Source organism: Diabrotica undecimpunctata, chromosome 1 (assembly GCF_040954645.1).
Source record: "Diabrotica undecimpunctata isolate CICGRU chromosome 1, icDiaUnde3, whole genome shotgun sequence".
NCBI classification, from domain to species: Eukaryota; Metazoa; Arthropoda; class Insecta; order Coleoptera; family Chrysomelidae; genus Diabrotica; species Diabrotica undecimpunctata.
The window spans coordinates 152939788-152957464 of NC_092803.1; the positions used below are offsets into that span (position 1 = coordinate 152939788).

Here is a 17677-nt window from a genome sequence, read left to right on the forward strand (position 1 = left end):
CCCGGGACTCAATATATATAGCTTAATAAATAATATCTCAGTAAAAATGTTTAAAAAATAATTCAATACAATAGTTCTTGACAACATTGTTACATCCATACGACGAAAGCACCGATATTCTGAACAAACATTTTGAATTAACACATTCTATATGTCTAATACAAATGACGAAAATTACAATCGAAAGAGTAAAAAAAAATTGGAAGAGAGTTTATCATTTTCAAATATAACCTTGAGGCAGACAATTTTGTGGTGTTTTTAGGTTTTTACTAAAAAAAAAACAGTTTATTAACACTCTGACACAATAATAGACAGTTTCTATAATTATTTTCAAACCTGCTATTACCTTTATGAGAATGTGAAAATAAATACGCATCATTTTTTATCGGTATTATTTCGGTAGCTGCCAGACGAACTACCTTTTGTAATAAAGCACAAAACATAAATTTCAACAAGGGCTAGATTGGGTAAACAATTAAAACGGGTACAATATATTCCATTTGTATTGTACGGGGATTATTCAGTGAAAATAAGTTTGATCATGCTATCGGTAAACTCGCCGCCATATAAATGAAAAACAAAAAAAAAGAATTGTAGACGAAGCACTGAAAATAGTGCATAACAGGATAATGAAATGGAACCGAACTGATGCCAATTTTCAGTTTAGAACATTTAGTAAAAGGCGGGAAATATCCTAATTTTGTTTTCTGTTGCGTTGAAATGTGTCTACGAATAATTTTCGTAAAACTGTTTCATACTTTTCTTTAATTAAGATATATATAATTTTACATCAGCCTAAATTCAATAAATATTACTTTCAGCAGAAAGTTAGTGCCTATTTCATACTGATAGAAACTACAGAAAAAACTATCACGTAGGATTCTGGTCAATAGGGATTTAAATGACGATAAAATTTTTTAAAGAAAATTACCCTTTCCTTCTATATTTTATTTTAGTAATTTTTCCAAAATCATTGTCTATGAGTTATTACTCATATAAAGCAATATACAGGGTGTCCCTGAAAATCGTGCGTTCCTTAAAGGTGAAGGTAGAAGGCACTATTTAGAGCAAAAAAGTCTTATACCATTTTTATTCTAAATTCAACCGTTTGACCAAAAAACGAAAATACAGTTTGGTATGCAAAAAGAAATCTGTCAACTACGTGCAGTACGAAAATCTAAACGTAGACAGTCACATCTTTAGTAAACAGATATTTTGGAACACCAGTTTTTAGTGTAATCGCGAAAATGTTTTCGATTCGTGAGTACCATGATAATATGTTAATTATTTATGGAGAAGCGCAGTGTAAGCTAAATTACTGAGCTGTCCAAATTTATGTCGGCAATTTATGTATAGTGAAATGTCAAAAAACGGTGTACTTACTCAAGTAAGTACAAATATCTAATTTAATGTTAGTTCACAAGTAAACAAATTAACGATAGTCTGAGCATAGTGTAAAAAAATAAATTAGAATTATTAAACGTTATCTGTTGTATTTAATTTCCACTGTAAACTATGTAATTCAGTTAAAAAACTCGGCATTGAATACCTTTAAAGCTTAATAAAAACAATACTAGTTCAGTTAAAAGATAAAGTGTTTTTTATTGTAAATAATTGACATTTTAACAATTCGTTTAAAATTATGCCATATTTCATTACATTTCAGAAAAACATTGCAAATATTTTTCTTAGTTGCAATAATTACTTTTTAGGAATTCAGCCATAGTACTTACTTACTTAAGAAGAAAAAAAATTTATTTGAAAACGAGTTTTTATTCAGAATCGCTTTCACTGCGTATGACTTTGCCAGATGTATTTTTTTATTAATGTAATTTTTTTTAACTCTGCCTGGGGTTGGGTGAGGATCGGGCGGATTGAGTAGCTCGGAAATTATCTTACTGCAGCAGGTCTCAAGCCCGGATAAAAGAGGAGGGTTGAGCGGAGGGTTAACTACCCACCCTCGAAAAAAAAAACTAGTTATGAAAACTGCAACTTTGCCTCGGAACCGGACACATAAACACAAATGCAATGTAAAAGGACTATGAATATCGGAACTTAGAATGTCCAGAGTTGGTACAGACCTGGAGCTGCTATAAATGCTGTGGAGCAACTGGAAAACATAGGAATGGATATAACAGCAGTCCAAGAAATAAGATGGCCAGACAATGGAAATATAAAAATAAGTAAATCCACCATCTTCTTCAGCGGTAACAAAAACGGAAGACATGAATTTGGAACGGGCTTTGTGATTAGAGACAGCCTAGTACAGAATATACTAAATTTCAAATCTATAAACGAAAGGATATGCTACATACGAATGAAGGGAGAACAATACAACATTTCGATTATTTCAGCGCATGCACCAACGGAAGAGAAGGATGAAGATATCAAGGATGACTTCTACGATGCCCTAGAAAGAGAGATAGATACGATGCCCAAACAAGATATGCGCATACTCTGCGGGGACTTTAATGCTAAAATAGGCAAAGAGCCTAGCCTATACCCCACAATAGGTAAACACAGCCTCCACAATATATCCAACGACAATGGCTTAAGACTCACAGAAACTGCAGCAGCTAATAATATGCTAATAAAGTCAACCATGTTTCCGCATAGGGACATCCATAAGCAAACCAAACAACCTCAAACGACCATATTACGCGCAACCAAATTGACCACATCATTGTAGATGCCCGTCATGGGAACAATATTATAGACGAGGGCAAAAAGATTGTATGACGAGGAATCTCGGAAACAGCTGGAAAAAAGACAAACAGTAAGGAAGACCTGGATACAACTGTAAACAGACCAAAGTAAAAAGGAATATGACGACTGCCGAAAAGAAACAAGAACAATAATACGCACAAGGAAAAGAAACTATGAACAAGAAATATATGAAGCTATGGAGAGAGACCGGCCCAAACCAGGCTCCAGAGAATTCTATAAAGCAATTTCCTCTGAGAAAAGGGGACATAGAACCAATTCCATCCATACACTGAGAGACAATCAAGGCCGCATGATAATCGACGGTAAAGAAGTAACTGAAGAATGGAAGGAGTATTTTAGGGACCTTTTAAACATTATACAGGAAGAACAGCACAAAGAAGAGATCTATATCACAGCGGACATGCCCGTCAAAAATCCCTCCTTTGAAGAAACCCAAAAAGCCTTAAATAAGCTGAAAAATCACAAAGCGCCGGGTATGGACGAGATACTAACAGAACTTCTGAAATATGGGGGAGACGCACTACATCGCCAAATACACCAGCTAATAACGCACCTATGGTAAGAAGAAAGGATACCAGCACGATGGAAGGATAACATAATAGTGCCCATCCACAAAAAAAGGACAAAACAAAATGCGCAAATTATAGAGGAATTTCACTCCTAAACACGGCATATAAAACCCTCTCAAACATCATTCTTAGTAGATTAATCTCTTATGCTGAAAATGCCCTAGGCGAATATCAAGCCGGTTTTAGGGCAAATAGATCAACAATAGATCAACTATTCACGCTGAGACAACTTCTAGAAAAGGGATGTGAGTATAACAGACCCATACACAATCTTTTCATAGATTTTCGACAGGCATATGATAGCGTAGAAAGAAGCCAAGTATGGAATGCCATGGCGGAGTTCTCAATACCAAAGAAACTCATTCGGATGACCAAAGTCTGTATGGAGGGTGGAATATCTAAAGTACGTGTAAATAATAAACTATCTGGCAGCTTTGAAATCAACAGTGGACTCAAACAGGGTGATGCGTTATCTCCACTACTTTTTAACCTTGTATTAGAGAAAGCCATGAGGTCGGCCGAAATAAAAACAGAATTGCTATCGGTTCAAGGTCCCAAGCTATTACTCGCATATGCAGATGACATAGATCTCGTTGGAGACTCCATCCTATCCACGAAAGGGAGCAACAAGTGAAGTAGGGCTGAAGATTAATGAAGAAAAGACGAAATATATGTGTATAAATAGAACGACACGAAGAGACAGAATAGGACAAAATGTGACGGTCAACACCTTCAATTTCGAAAGAGTACAACGTTTTAGTATCTGGGGGCCGTAATTACAGCTGATAACGATGTTACTGAAGAAATAAAAGACAGAATCTAATCTGCAAACCGCTGTCTATTCGCACTGGATAAGCTCATAAAATCAAAAAATCTTACAAGAAGTTCAGAAGATAAAAATCTATAAATCCATCGTCAGACCTGTAATAACATACGGATGCGAAACGTGGACCATGACTTAAGCAAACGAAGAAAAGCTCAGATGCTTTGAACAAAAAATACTTAGAAAAATTTTCGGACCTCACCATGAGATCACCACAAACCAGTATAAGATCAGAACCAATATCGAATTAAAAGCACTCTACAATGACGCCGATATTGTCCAAGAAATTAAATCACAGCGACTAAGATGGGCAGACCACTTGCACAGACTGCATAACGAGAGCCTTGTAAAACTGGTATTGGAGGAGATTCCCACAGGCAAAAGAGCCCTCGGACATCCCAGAATGCGATGGAGAGGTAACATCCAAGCAGATCTCCGGAAAATGAACATTACATTTGACCCTAGGTTGATGGAAGACCGAACAAATTTGAAAAAAGTTGTACAGTCAGCCAAGACCAACCCAGGGTTGTAACGTTACGTGATGATGATGAATTTTTTTTTTTTTTGGAAACGGTTAAGTTTAGAAAAAAGTGTTACATAAACTTTTTGGTCCAAATTGTGTATTATATCTATACCTTAATGAAAGGCAGTATTTTCGGGGACACCTTGTATATTTTATTTAAAGGAATATCATGAAAATAATCGAAATGTCTATAATTAAGGATATGACGGTAAAAATAGAAAAAAAGCTCTGAATTTTTTTTATTTACATCGATTTGCTCGAAATTTTGACAGTAGTTAAAAAATAGCTCGAATATCAAAATCTACCCTATGCCAGTACCTATGTGCGTTTCCTCTAGACCAGGGATCCTCACTAGGATTTCTTTGAGAGCCTAATAGTTTGAATGAAATTTTCCTCAGGGCCGCAAGTACAAGTGGTGGTATGAAATATACTCAGTGACATTAGAAGTGTTACACCCAGAAGGAATAATTTCTTGAACTTAATTTCTTGGCAACATGGTAGATTTACATCAAGAATGAAACGATGTTTTCAAGAATTTTTAATAACAAGTAATCAAAAAAAAAAATTAATAATGTCTTTGGCGACCCCGTAGCTGAATACACTCCTGTATACGTCTAGGCATTGACAAAATGAGATGATCGATGTCTGCCTGTGGCTCCTCGTTTCAAGCAACTTGAACTTCATGTATTAATTGTACCAGAGTCTGTGGAAGATGGTACAAAGTGGACAGTCTCCTTCCCATCATATCCCATACATGTTCGATAGGATTCAAATTCGGAACACGGGGCGGCCACGACAAAACATTAACTCCAGCTTCTTACAGAAAGTCCATAGTTTGACGGGCAATATGGGGACGCGCGTTGTCTTGCTGAAAAAGTACGTCTCGACGGCCGTCGAGATAAGGCAGTAAAGTGGTGTGTAAGATGTCATCAACACAACGCGCAGCTGTCATATTGCCTCGAATAAACACACGTAGTGATGGACTACCATAGGCAATAGCCCCCCAAACCATTACTCCAACTGTTCTGTGTACATGCCTCTCAACAGCAAACCCGATATCCCGTCGCTTTCCACGGTGGCGTCTTACCATCCTACGACCATCCTGCATTCCTAAACAGAATCGTGATTTATCACTGAATGCTAAATTACGCCATTTTGCCACCCAATGCTGTCATTCTCTGCACCAATTCAAACGTTGATGACAGCGGTCCGCAGTCAAAGGAACCACTAGTCGTGAGCGGAATTAAACCAGTCCAAAGGCTCGAATCTGACGGTATAGTCTACGCATACTAACAGGTCTACCTTCTACTTAAAACCATTAGTCAGCAATTCGACGCGTAGTATCAAAACGGTCTCGCAGAGCCAATAATCTAAAGCGCCTATCTTGATGCTCTGTGGTACGCCTTGGTTGACCAGTTGATCTTCTTTGTGTTCCTCTACATTCGTTTGTCCACACACGACAGACACGCATAACCGTCATTGCCGTACAATTAACGCGACGACCAATTTCGCGATTCGACAAACTCATATCTCTATACGCAATAAGTCTCCCCTGTCAAAATCGCTAACTGGTAGTAATTTTACTGTCTTCGAACTCGAGGCATTTTCTTACACTGAATACAATTAGACTGAGGAATAATAACTAAAAATTTCTATACGAACCGGTTTTTACAAATCGGTCTCTTCACAAAAAAATTTAAAGATAAAACTTTTTTTTACAAAAAGTAGAAAAGATAAAACATTGGTATTGTTATCATAGCATGTTTTAAATATAGTCATTTTGTTGCCAAAAAATTAAGTTCAAGAAATAATTCCTTCTGGGTGTAACACTTCTAATGTCACTGAGTATAACTTTAAAACTATATGACTATAACATAAGTTTATTACAAGTTACGTAAAAACAATATAATTATAAATTATATGGACTGTTTTGCGTAGAAAAAGTAGGAAAATGTCTTTAACTTGACTCCAGAAATGTCAAGTCCTGAATTTGTTAATTCTTTGAAGTTGACGGGCGAAATCTTTCACAACTCTCTAGAATGGCATCTATGTTAGCAGGTTGAGAAGAAACTGAAATTCTCAAAATGCTTTCAACGTTCTCACTAGTTAGCCTAGATATGTACTTGTTTTTTATGAACTTCAGCTTACTGAATGTAGCTTCACAGACATATGTAGATACAAAAATACACAAAATTTTCTGAGCACAGTCAATTAAGTTAGGAAATTTGTCATTTTCAACTGCTTCCCAAAACTTATAGTGAGCTTTTTCCTTCTTTTTTTCTTCAAAAATACGTTGGAGCTCCGTATCATTCTGAAGATCAATTAACTCATTTTTCAAATCTCTAGCTTCCTATCCATAAATAGAAAGATAAGCTACATTTGCTGTTGTTATTTTCTACCAAGCGAAAGGGTTCTTGGAACTTCCTGAAGTCACTAAACTTCACAGACATTTCATCCTTTAGGTCTGCTAACAGCTTCAGTAGGTCAGAAATCTCTTGACTTTCATCTGGATTTTCATCAAACAGTGCTTTAACGGAAGGAAAGCTGGAATAATCTTCATTTGACAATTCTTCACTATACATATTCAGCTTCTACTTGTCAATGTTTCATTCATAATGCTCATTGTATCAGTGAGAAACGCTACTTAAAGCCAACAACTAAAATTATGAATATCAGGAAACTCTTTATTCTTTGTAGCCAAAAAAAGAATAATCTCATGTCGAATGCTGAAGAAACGTTCCAAAACTTTACCCTTACTTAGCCAACTCACTTCTGCGTGGTAAAAAATGTCCCCATATTGCGACATAAGTTCTTTCAAAAATTCTTGAAACTCTGTGGTTTAGTTCATTTGATCTTATGACATTCACAATCTTTGGAAGTGTTTTCAAAACACAGCTGAAATTTTCACCAAATTTAGCAGCAAAGCTTTCTTGATGAATGATACAATGGAAACTCAATAAATTATCATTTCCCAAGTGTTTTTTTTTAACAGCTAAACAAACCTTATATTTCGCCCCAACATTGATGGGCAACCATCAGTACACACAGAAAAAACCTTCCACAAGGTTTTGAAACATTTTTACTGGCCGGCCAGTGTCACTGTGGTGGAGGTAAAGATGACTAATACGAAATGCGGTACAATGTATTACACCGCTCTACGCTACTGTAATCTGATTAAATACATACATAGAAACATAATTATATTATAACTCGCAAATTTTGTTTTACTGCCTAGAAGTCTGAGGGCCGCGAAAAATCGCTCCGAGGGCCGCATGCGGCCCACGGGCCGCGTAGTGAGTATGGCTGCTCTAGACCCTAACTCAGGGGTAGAAAAAGTTTATAAAAAACCGTGTTAATCGATAGAATAGTGAATTTTAAGACAAAAATGTTCGTTAGAGTTTTTTCGAAAAGTCAATATTTTTGCGAGTTTTTCGTGACTGAAAGTTCACAAATTACACGTCAAAAAAAGCATATTTTTAAATGATTTTTTAAATGAAACTTAAAAAACAAACAGGCTGGTTTTGTGTTTTTACCTTTAACTTAATATTAACAAAGTAACAGCTGTTAGAAAGTAAACTTTTATTCACTGAATACAAAAATCCAAACTTATGATAAACATATGATGGTTTTTCAATTTTCATGGAAAACTTATAGAAACTTTTTTAAACATCTTAAAAAACCTTAAAATAACCACTCGTAAAAGTGATTTGCAAGAAAATTAAGGTAAGTTATAGCTAAAATAAAGTCCGCTTATATTTTTTGTGATAAAGAAAATAAAAAACTCATTCCTCCCCCAAACCACCCTGGTTAAAACTATCTAACTCTCTCAAAAAATCCCCTTTTTTCAAAATACAAAATACATTTAAACTCGGATTTTTCAAAACTAAAACTTTTAAACCTTTTAAACATTTAAGTATTAGTAGAATTTAATGTTTGTATATAACTGAAGTAAATTGTCAGTGAGCAACAAATAGTTTCAACCAGGGTGGTTTTGGCGGGGTGAGTTTGTTACTTCTGATAGAGACCATTCGTATAAAAAAGATGCGTTTTTTCGATTATAATGTCAAAATAAGGTATTTAAAAAACCGATATTGACGTCATAACTCGAACAGTGATCAAAAATATGAGTGCACAAAAAATGAGCAACTGAAAAATGAAATCGACCTGTCTGAGCTTTTTTACCCAATGGCTAAATCAAGCATTTAACGAATTTATTTCAACCTTTACGTGCTCACTCTATATTTCTCAATTATATATTTTTATCTCAACGTATTGAAAATATTCTGTATCTTTAACAGATATTATAACCCCTCTATAAATATTAAATTTTAAAAAGATTTTAGTTAAGGAAGCGAGATTTTCTCGGTATAAAAATCCGGAATGAAGACACTCTATAATTTCGAATGCATCGTCACGTCTATCCTAGAAATAATATTCTTGGAGAATTCTATTAAACAGCCGTACACAAAGTAATCATTTGCTCAAGATATTTGTTGGAAGTAATTTAGTTTCGGATAGCAGAAAATCACAGGACCGTTTTTAACTATGACTAGCTGATTCAGCGAACTTCATACGGCTTTAGAATTAATAAATGTCAAGTTAAGTAATTAGTTGACTTATATTAACTTTTTTATATTAAGATAAAATTAATTAACTTCAATAAAAGCTTAACGGGAGCTAATTCACGTGACAACAAAGCAACTATTTGCTGAATGGGTTGAAATCGTGTCGATTATTTCATTGAAAGACCTTGTGATATAATATATTCTTCGTTTTGTTGCCAGGCGCGAGAAGTTACAACGCTTATGGTTTGCATACACGTGAACACGCTACTTATAGGTAATTGACCACGAGAGAAACAACTATTTTCTATATTCAGTCCACAAACACTCAAGGATTAGCTGTGTGAATTGTTTATCGTCGTGGTAAATGCAAACTCCTATGCGAAACGGATGACCACTTCCTCGATTTTCTGACAGGCCTTTTTAACACCTTTTACGACAAAGGGGAGATTCCGGAGGAATGGCTTCGATCGACCTTTGTAGCCATACCTAAAACACCAAGTGCAAAACACTGTGGTCAACACCGCTTAATAAGCTTGATAAATCACATTACCAAAGTTTTCACCAAAATCATACACAATAGAATATATAACAAATGCGAAGCAAATATATCGGAGTCACAGTTCGGATTCTGAAGCGCATTGGGCACAAGAGAGGCGATCTTCAGTCTGCAAGTTTTAATTCAAAGATGCAGAGACATGCACAAGGATGTCCACTTGTGCTTCATCGACTTCTCCAAGGCGTTTGACAAGGTCAAACATGATAAACTCATGAAAATGCTCAGGAAGATGCATATTGATGGCAAGGATCTGCGCATAATAACCAGTCTCTATTGGAACCAAAGTGCTGAGATAAAGATGGGCAACTTACACAGTGAGAAGATAGATATTAAAAAGGGTGTACGACAGGGATGCGTCCTCTCGCCGCTCCTGTTCAATATATACTCTGAACAAATCTTCAGAGAAGCACTGGGAGAAGTTTCGGAGGGTATCAAAGTAAACGGAGAGGTAATCAATAATATTAGATATGCTGACGACACAGTTATTATCGCAAATGACTGCAACGAGCTTCAAAGACTCATGCAAAGCAAGAGTCTTTGAAGCTCGCAATACACACAGCAAGTCAAGAATATGGTTTAGAACTCAATACAACCAAAAATAAATGCATGCTCATCAGCAGAACTCAACAACCTCCGATGCAACTGACATTAAACAACCGAAAAATAGAACAAGTGGAGACATACACATACCTTGGAACCACAGTCAACACAAAATGGGACCAGTCAACAGAAATAAGATCACGAATTAAAAAAGCGCGAAACGCGTTCAACAATATGAAAAAGTGGTTCACAAGCAAAATCTCAATGGAACTAAAATTAAGACTGGTCAAGTGTTATGTCTTTCCGGTCTTGTTCTATGGAGCAGAGGGATGGACCACAACGGAAGCCACCCTGAAGAAACTAGAATCCTTTGAGCTGTGGATATATCGCCGTATTCTTCGGATATCCTGGACAGACCACATCACTAACGTGGAAATAATGCAGAGAATAGGCAAAAGCAAAGAAATAATCTTCACCGTAAAGAAACGGAAGCTTGAGTACTTCGGACATGTCATGAGGCATACTAAGTACCGGCTGCTACAGTTAATAGTCCAAGGAAGAATCGACAGTAGGAGAGGGCCGGGAAGAAGACGACACTCATGGATGCATAACCTGTGACAATGGTTCGGACTAACATCGACCGAACTGTTCAGAGGTGCCGTAAACAAAGTCAAAATAGCCTTGTTAATAGCCAACGTCTGAAACGGATAGGGCAAAGGAAGAAGAAGAAGAAATGCAAGAAACAAATTCAAATTCTCGGAACGGAAATTTCCTCATCTTTAAATTTTTCTTTGACTATATTCACGTGCATTATATTGCCTATAAGTTTTCCGACCACCAAACGCTTTCCGTTACATAATGTATTTGTACTATTATGTACTATACATATGTACTATAACATATAACATACTATACTATAACATAATATATGTACTATACATAATGTACTATTTAAATGGGAATAAGCTACAATTAAAATTTAAAGTAAGTTTATTGACGATTCAATTTCCACTTCGGAAATCGTTCTCAAAACATAAATATTAGTAAATTAAACAAATTTTGTTTTTTTGTTACTTAGTGAAAAAATCTTCTTCTAATTTAATTTTATCTGACTCATTTATATTGACAATTTAGACATACATTATACATTTTAAAGTAAACGACTTTAAAATGATATTGCCAATATTGTTGATTACATGAAATCAACTTTAACTTGAGAATATCCGTCAAAAAATCATAGCATGTATTTCGTCTTTAAAAAGTCAAACACATGACATATAATAAGTATATCAGCCTCCATTACTGCTTATGATCCAGCCCAATTTTTGTAACATATATGAGTAGGTTTAATAGTTTGTTTTCTTTCATTAATATTATATATACCACAATACCTATTGCGAATTCCTATAAAACGTAATTTTGTTATGAACTCCAATAATGCATGCTATGTACCACCATATCCACCATCAACAACCACTGCACATTGACCAATTCTTCCTGGTATCACAAACAAAATAAAAACAAAATTTGTTTAATTTACTAATGTTTGTATTTTGAGCACGGTTTCCGAAGTGAAAATTGGAACGACAATCAACTTACTTTAACCTTTAATTGTGGCTTATTCCCGTTTAAATAGTAATTACTTTAAAATGCCACAAGAAAATAGCTTCAGAACAACAGTGTTAGAGGTTTAAATTTCCAAGTATGATGACGACCAAGCCAACCTTTGGTTTTAAATTGTGCGGTGATAAGCGACACATATCCAATAAGGTGTTATGGTTGATTGCCTCGTCTTGTATGCCTAATGTGGTGGACCAACGATTTAATTTTGGATTATTAAGTTTAAGTCATCCACATCCTTGTTGTTTGCTGCTGAAATTTTCCATTTAGTCAATCACTTGTGATTTTTGTCGTCAGCAATGATATTTAGGAACACTTATTCAATAAGCTCATCCTTTGTTGAGACAAAATTATACAAATTCGGCAGAAACAAAATCAATCCATTCGATTCGTCGACAGGAATATGGTCATTACCAGTAGCCAGAAAGTGATGGAACACTCTTCGTCAGAAGGATAGTTAAGTAATAAAATTCACATATTTGTAGTCAGATCAAGTTTCTATACATATAACCCTCAGAGTCGATGATTTAAGGTAAGCGTTTATTTTATCAGCAGCAGTCGATCTTGGAACTACTGGTAGTGTTTTGCAGAAATCGCCAGACAGTAGAATCATTGCACCTTCAAAATATCTTGAGTTTTTGCGTACATCTTCCATAGTTCGTTGCATTGCTTCCAATTCTCGTTTGTTCGCTTTTGTGCTTTTATCCCAGGTGATGAATTTACTTGCTACCGAAACCTTGGCTATTGCTGAGTGTTTTGCAATGTTGCATTTCGGTTCTTCACTCGTTTGAAGGTTTAATGGCAATTCAAAGCTGATTGGGTCAATTGCTATCCTTCTACCAGCATGGCCTTTATTCCAAAAAAAGCGACTGCTACAGTAATTTCGCATCTGATACACACTGTAAATTGTAGCCAAAATCAGTGACATAAAGAGTGTCTTTTTTCAGTTCACTTTCGTATACTTCCTTTTGTTGGGGGTACAACTTCAGTATATTCGCTTGAACTAAATGGTTCAACACATCTCCATCATATTCACTTTTATGTTTTAATTGTCGATAGTACGTGTTGTTCAATAAACGATTTGGGGATGGCATTGCTAACTTAACTAAAAAACTGACGCACATGTCTTCAATCAAAAACAAAATCTAGTTATATATCTACAGAACCCCCATTTGGATTGCGGTTACTGATACGAATTTAATTCAAAATGTCATCTTAATTGTTATCCTTTCACTTTTTTTACGATTTGCGTTGATTCGTTGGGAAGCATACCGAAATAATGATCGCAAATAATGAGCGTATCTGACTTGTAGATGCAGAAACAGTTGCTTCTGCATTTACCAGTTAAGCTTCGCGGAGAGGGCGAAGAGAATTTGTGAACCACAGCATCTCCAAAGTGAACTTCTTCATATTGAAAAAGCGCTCATCTCTAATGGTTATACCAGAAGAGAAATACATAAAGCAATGAACACCATCTCTAGAAGAAAGAAAGAAAGAAACAGAATGTAAATTCAAAGCGTTCTTGCCCTATATATCGGGGGTAACGGACAGAATTGGACGAATACTTAAGAAAGCCAACGTAAAGACCATTTTCAAGCCTACAAAGAAAATCAAAGACTGCTTAAGATCGGTAAAAGACAAACGCGATCCATTAGCGACGGCTGGAGTATACCGAATACCATGCACATGTGGAATGGTATATGTGGGAAATGGGAAATATAAAAACACAAGGATAAATGAACATAAAAGCCATTCTCGTTTAGGACATATCGACAAATCTGCCGTGGCCGAACACGCTTTGGGAAGCGGAGAACATCGAATAATGTTTGAAGAAACGCAGATGCTGAACAAAACTTCACAGTACTACCCACGGTTGTATCGGGAAGCGGTGGAAATATATAAGCACCCAAATAATTTTAATCGGATAGACGAAGGACTGAAAATTAACAAGACATGGATACCAATATTAAAATCCACAAAGACCCTTCCCGCCAAACACGAAGAGAGAAAAGAGCAGAGTCGAAACTAGTGGTGGGGAGGCGAGTGGGAAATATAAATATTGTCTCCGTAGTACAACGCGGCGTCAGTTTCAGGTTACAAGCGAAGCAGTAACATCTCCAGAAGATGCCAACCCCTAGTGTTGGCGAAACGTCGAGAACTAATCTCAGAAGACAACGGCCAAACAGCCCGAATAAACAGTTTAACAAGTTAGACGATAGCCGTGAAAGCCTAACGCAGTTTATCAATCCATATGTTGTCGAGCAAACAAATCATTTCCTTTCACTTTTGCTTTAATATTTCTTCCATTATTATTCGGTGATCGTCGCCAATACAATGAATAGCCATCCCATCGTAACTAGTCATAATAACTATTAACTATTAACCTATAAACATTACTTGAGAAAGTTATAAACAAAAGGTTATATAGATGTTACAATTTAAGCAAGGACACCTATGTGCTATTTTATTTTAACTATTTTGTATTTTTTACAAATATTTTTATATGAATAATTTTATTTTCTAAACAAAAAAATTGAATTTAAATAATTAACTAGATATTGTTATTCATTCGCATTTGTTTAATCTTAAATTTTTTTTCTTTTTAGGTTTTTTAACTTTTTTTAAGTAGCTACTCTACTATTCCGAGCTTGTGCTTTATTTACATGTATACGTATATGTATGTGAATATCGCCTTATAAGTTTAATGACTCACACCCTTAAAGTATTCTTGCGTATTATCCATTCTAGAATACGAGCAAAATTAGAACACAGCATAAGTAAAACACAGTTCGATTTTAGATGCGGTTTTGGAACTCGAGAGCCGCTCTTTGCAATACAAGTCTTGATTCAAAAATGTCTGGATCAACAGAAAGATGTTTACGCCTGTTTTATCGACTATGAGAAAAAATTCGATACTATCAAATATGACAAACTCATAGAACTATTACATCTTACAGGACTTGACACTAAAGACATCCAGATTATAAAAAATCTATATTGGAATCAAACAGCCCACATGAAGAATGGACATATGGTGAGTGAAAACGTAACCATTTCTAGAAGGGTTAGACAGGGCTGTATTCTTTCGCCACTGCTTTTCAACCTGTATACGAAACAAATATTTCTAGAGGTACTGGAAGAGTACAACGAGGGCATCAAGATTAATGGCGTACCAATAAGTAATTTTCGATATGCAGATGATACTGTTATACTGGCCGATAATATCAAAGATTTACAGATGATGCTAAATAGAGTAACTACAATTGGCAATCAATTTGGACTGAAGATCAATAGAAAGAAAACTAAATTTATGGTGATCAGTAAAAAGAACATTCAACATATCGACCTGAATATTGAAGCCGAACGTATTGAAAGAGTACACCGATTTAAATATCTGGGATATACAGTAAATGATAAGTGGGACCCAGATGTAGAGATTAAGATCCGAATTGAAATAGCAAGATCCAAATTCATCAAAATGAGAAAGCTCTTAAGCAACCGCCACCTAAGCGTTAACCTCCGATGGCGCGCCACGAAATGCTACGTACTCTCTACGCTACTTTACGGAGTTGAAGGGTGGACGTTAACAGCAGCAACTATAAAGAAGTTAGCGGCTCTAGAAATGTGGCTGTATCGACGCATACTGAGAATACCTTGGACAGACAGAGTGACCAACACCGAGGTATTAAGACGAATGGGTAAAGAGATGGAACTGTTAACAACTGTTAAAAGGAGGAAAGCGTCATACCTGGTCCATGTGTTCCGTAATGATAAGTACAGTCTGCTACAGCTTATCGTGGAAGGCAAGATTGAAGGTAGAAGAGGTTTGGGTAGAAAGAAGAAATCCTGGCTGAGAAATTTGAGAGAATGGTTTCAAATACCAGAAGCCACAAACATAATATATGCGGCACAAAACAGAGAAACCTATCGTTTGATGGTCGCCAACCTTCGGTAGAAGACGGCACATAAAGAAGAAAGAAGATACGTATATGTAATATCTAAAAGTAGTTCACTATGATAGTGGAGACGCCTATGATTGATCACTGACCTACCTGCATCCCGTAGCAGGTAAATGGATGCAAACTGCTAAGGTTTGATAATTTGAAAGAATAGTCCAAATGCAAATAAAATAACGAAGTTGGGGACTATTTCAGATATAACCGGAAATAGCCAATCACAAATATATTCATTAAAAATTTCACTGTTAAAAATCTATGCTGCTGAATTTTCAGATTTTAAATCCATTTAGATTGGCAGATACGTCTAATAGACCACTCACCAGGAGATACCCAAAATAAATATATCAGCTAAATTTTAAAGCAATTCGCTTAAAATAATTTTTGAATTTAATACATTAACAAGAAATGTAACAAGTAACACACCTTGAGGCTAAAATGCTGGTGATGAGTTTACCGATCTCCAAAGGATGCCGGTGATCAGTTTGCTACATCTTGGAGGGTCTAATCATTTTATGAGGGGCTAAAAAGTGATCAGTTCATACACGTCCGGGATTTAAAAATGGCAACAATAGCATATGTAAAGGGCTTATAAGAACAATTAAAAAGGATTTGTCAAAACAATCAATACACTGAGTTCTATTCTGTCTAAAACCAAACCAAATAACACAGGAGACGTCAAGGAACTGCATCTATTGTGGATGTAATAATTTTTATGTGGGAGAACCGCAAGAACACTAAGTGTCAGTATAATCGAGAATGAATCATACATTAAAACTGAGACTTTGACAGATCCAGTTATGCAAATATACCTGAAACAATGAACACAGAGTACAATTGAACATTATTCTCAGTTGAAACGTCAAAAACAAACGTAAAATGTAATTTTTAATAAAATCAATTATAGTAATATTTCCTATAAATAAGACGCTTACTTTGCTCTTACTCTATATAAAATATAGGTTTTTTCCTTATGTATCTGTTTTGAAATCTAAGTACAGACCTGCATCTAACATAGAAATGGCATTAAACGCCAATAAATTTTCTCAAAAATATAAGGTGTGATTTATGTTGAACTTAAAAGAGAATATTGACTGGAAACTATCACCACACTGTAAATAAGTTCTCATTGAAATTCGAGAAACACGCAACACGATGTAATAATATGTCCACCTGTTTGATAGAGGCATGTACTTGTAGTACGTTTTGCTTCCTGTTATAAGATCTAGGATAATTTACTCTGTAGTTAACGTGATATCTTGGCTTCCACTTGACTTTTGTGCTTCAGGCTTACAGCTATTCTTTGCGAATCTGCATTTTTAAAATGCCGCTAGGATGCCTAGTTTAAACAACACAGTATTATATTTCCTTAAGAGGAGTAGAATCAAAAGAAAAATTGCATAATAAACATAATAAAATGTTAAAGATAAGGTTTTTATTTGTTATACAGTTTTATTTGTTTTCTTAAAGTTACCGTATTAAATAGTTAAAAGAGAATATTTTTCCTTTAATAATCTGAAGTTTAAAGGTATTAAAATCCTCCAACTTTTATAATTCTTTTTAGGTACAAGGTTTAGTTGTAGGAAAGTCGATATATTAACAGTCATCTTAATTTTAGTTTATTAATACTTTACGTAAGTAATAAGTAATTAAAAAATAATAAAAAATATTAAAAAATACAAATATAATTTTTTGTATCCTATCTTGAATGGGATTTAACGACTCTGAAAATACGTTTATTTTGATTATTCGATTTCTATTTTAGAAATCGTTCCCGAAATACAAATTAAACAAATTA

The 17677-nt window shown here is 35.2% G+C and overlaps 2 protein-coding genes across 2 annotated transcripts in view; one reads left to right on the forward strand and one right to left on the reverse strand.

The window, feature by feature from the left end:
- Positions 1-17677, forward strand: part of LOC140432397 (FERM and PDZ domain-containing protein 2-like) — a 778164-nt gene that overhangs the window by 91525 nt on the left and 668962 nt on the right. The gene's annotated exons all lie outside the window — the stretch shown is intronic.
- On the reverse strand, positions 12414-12812 carry LOC140435931 (uncharacterized). Its single transcript, XM_072524644.1, has one exon. The coding sequence runs from the start codon at positions 12810-12812 to the stop codon at positions 12414-12416; it is 399 nt and encodes a 132-aa protein (XP_072380745.1).

Bases quoted from the DNA above. Each gene is read 5' to 3' on its own strand.
- LOC140435931 (XM_072524644.1), bottom strand. From the start codon at position 12,812: ATGCGAAATTACTGTAGCAGTCGCTTTTTTTGGAATAAAGGCCATGCT.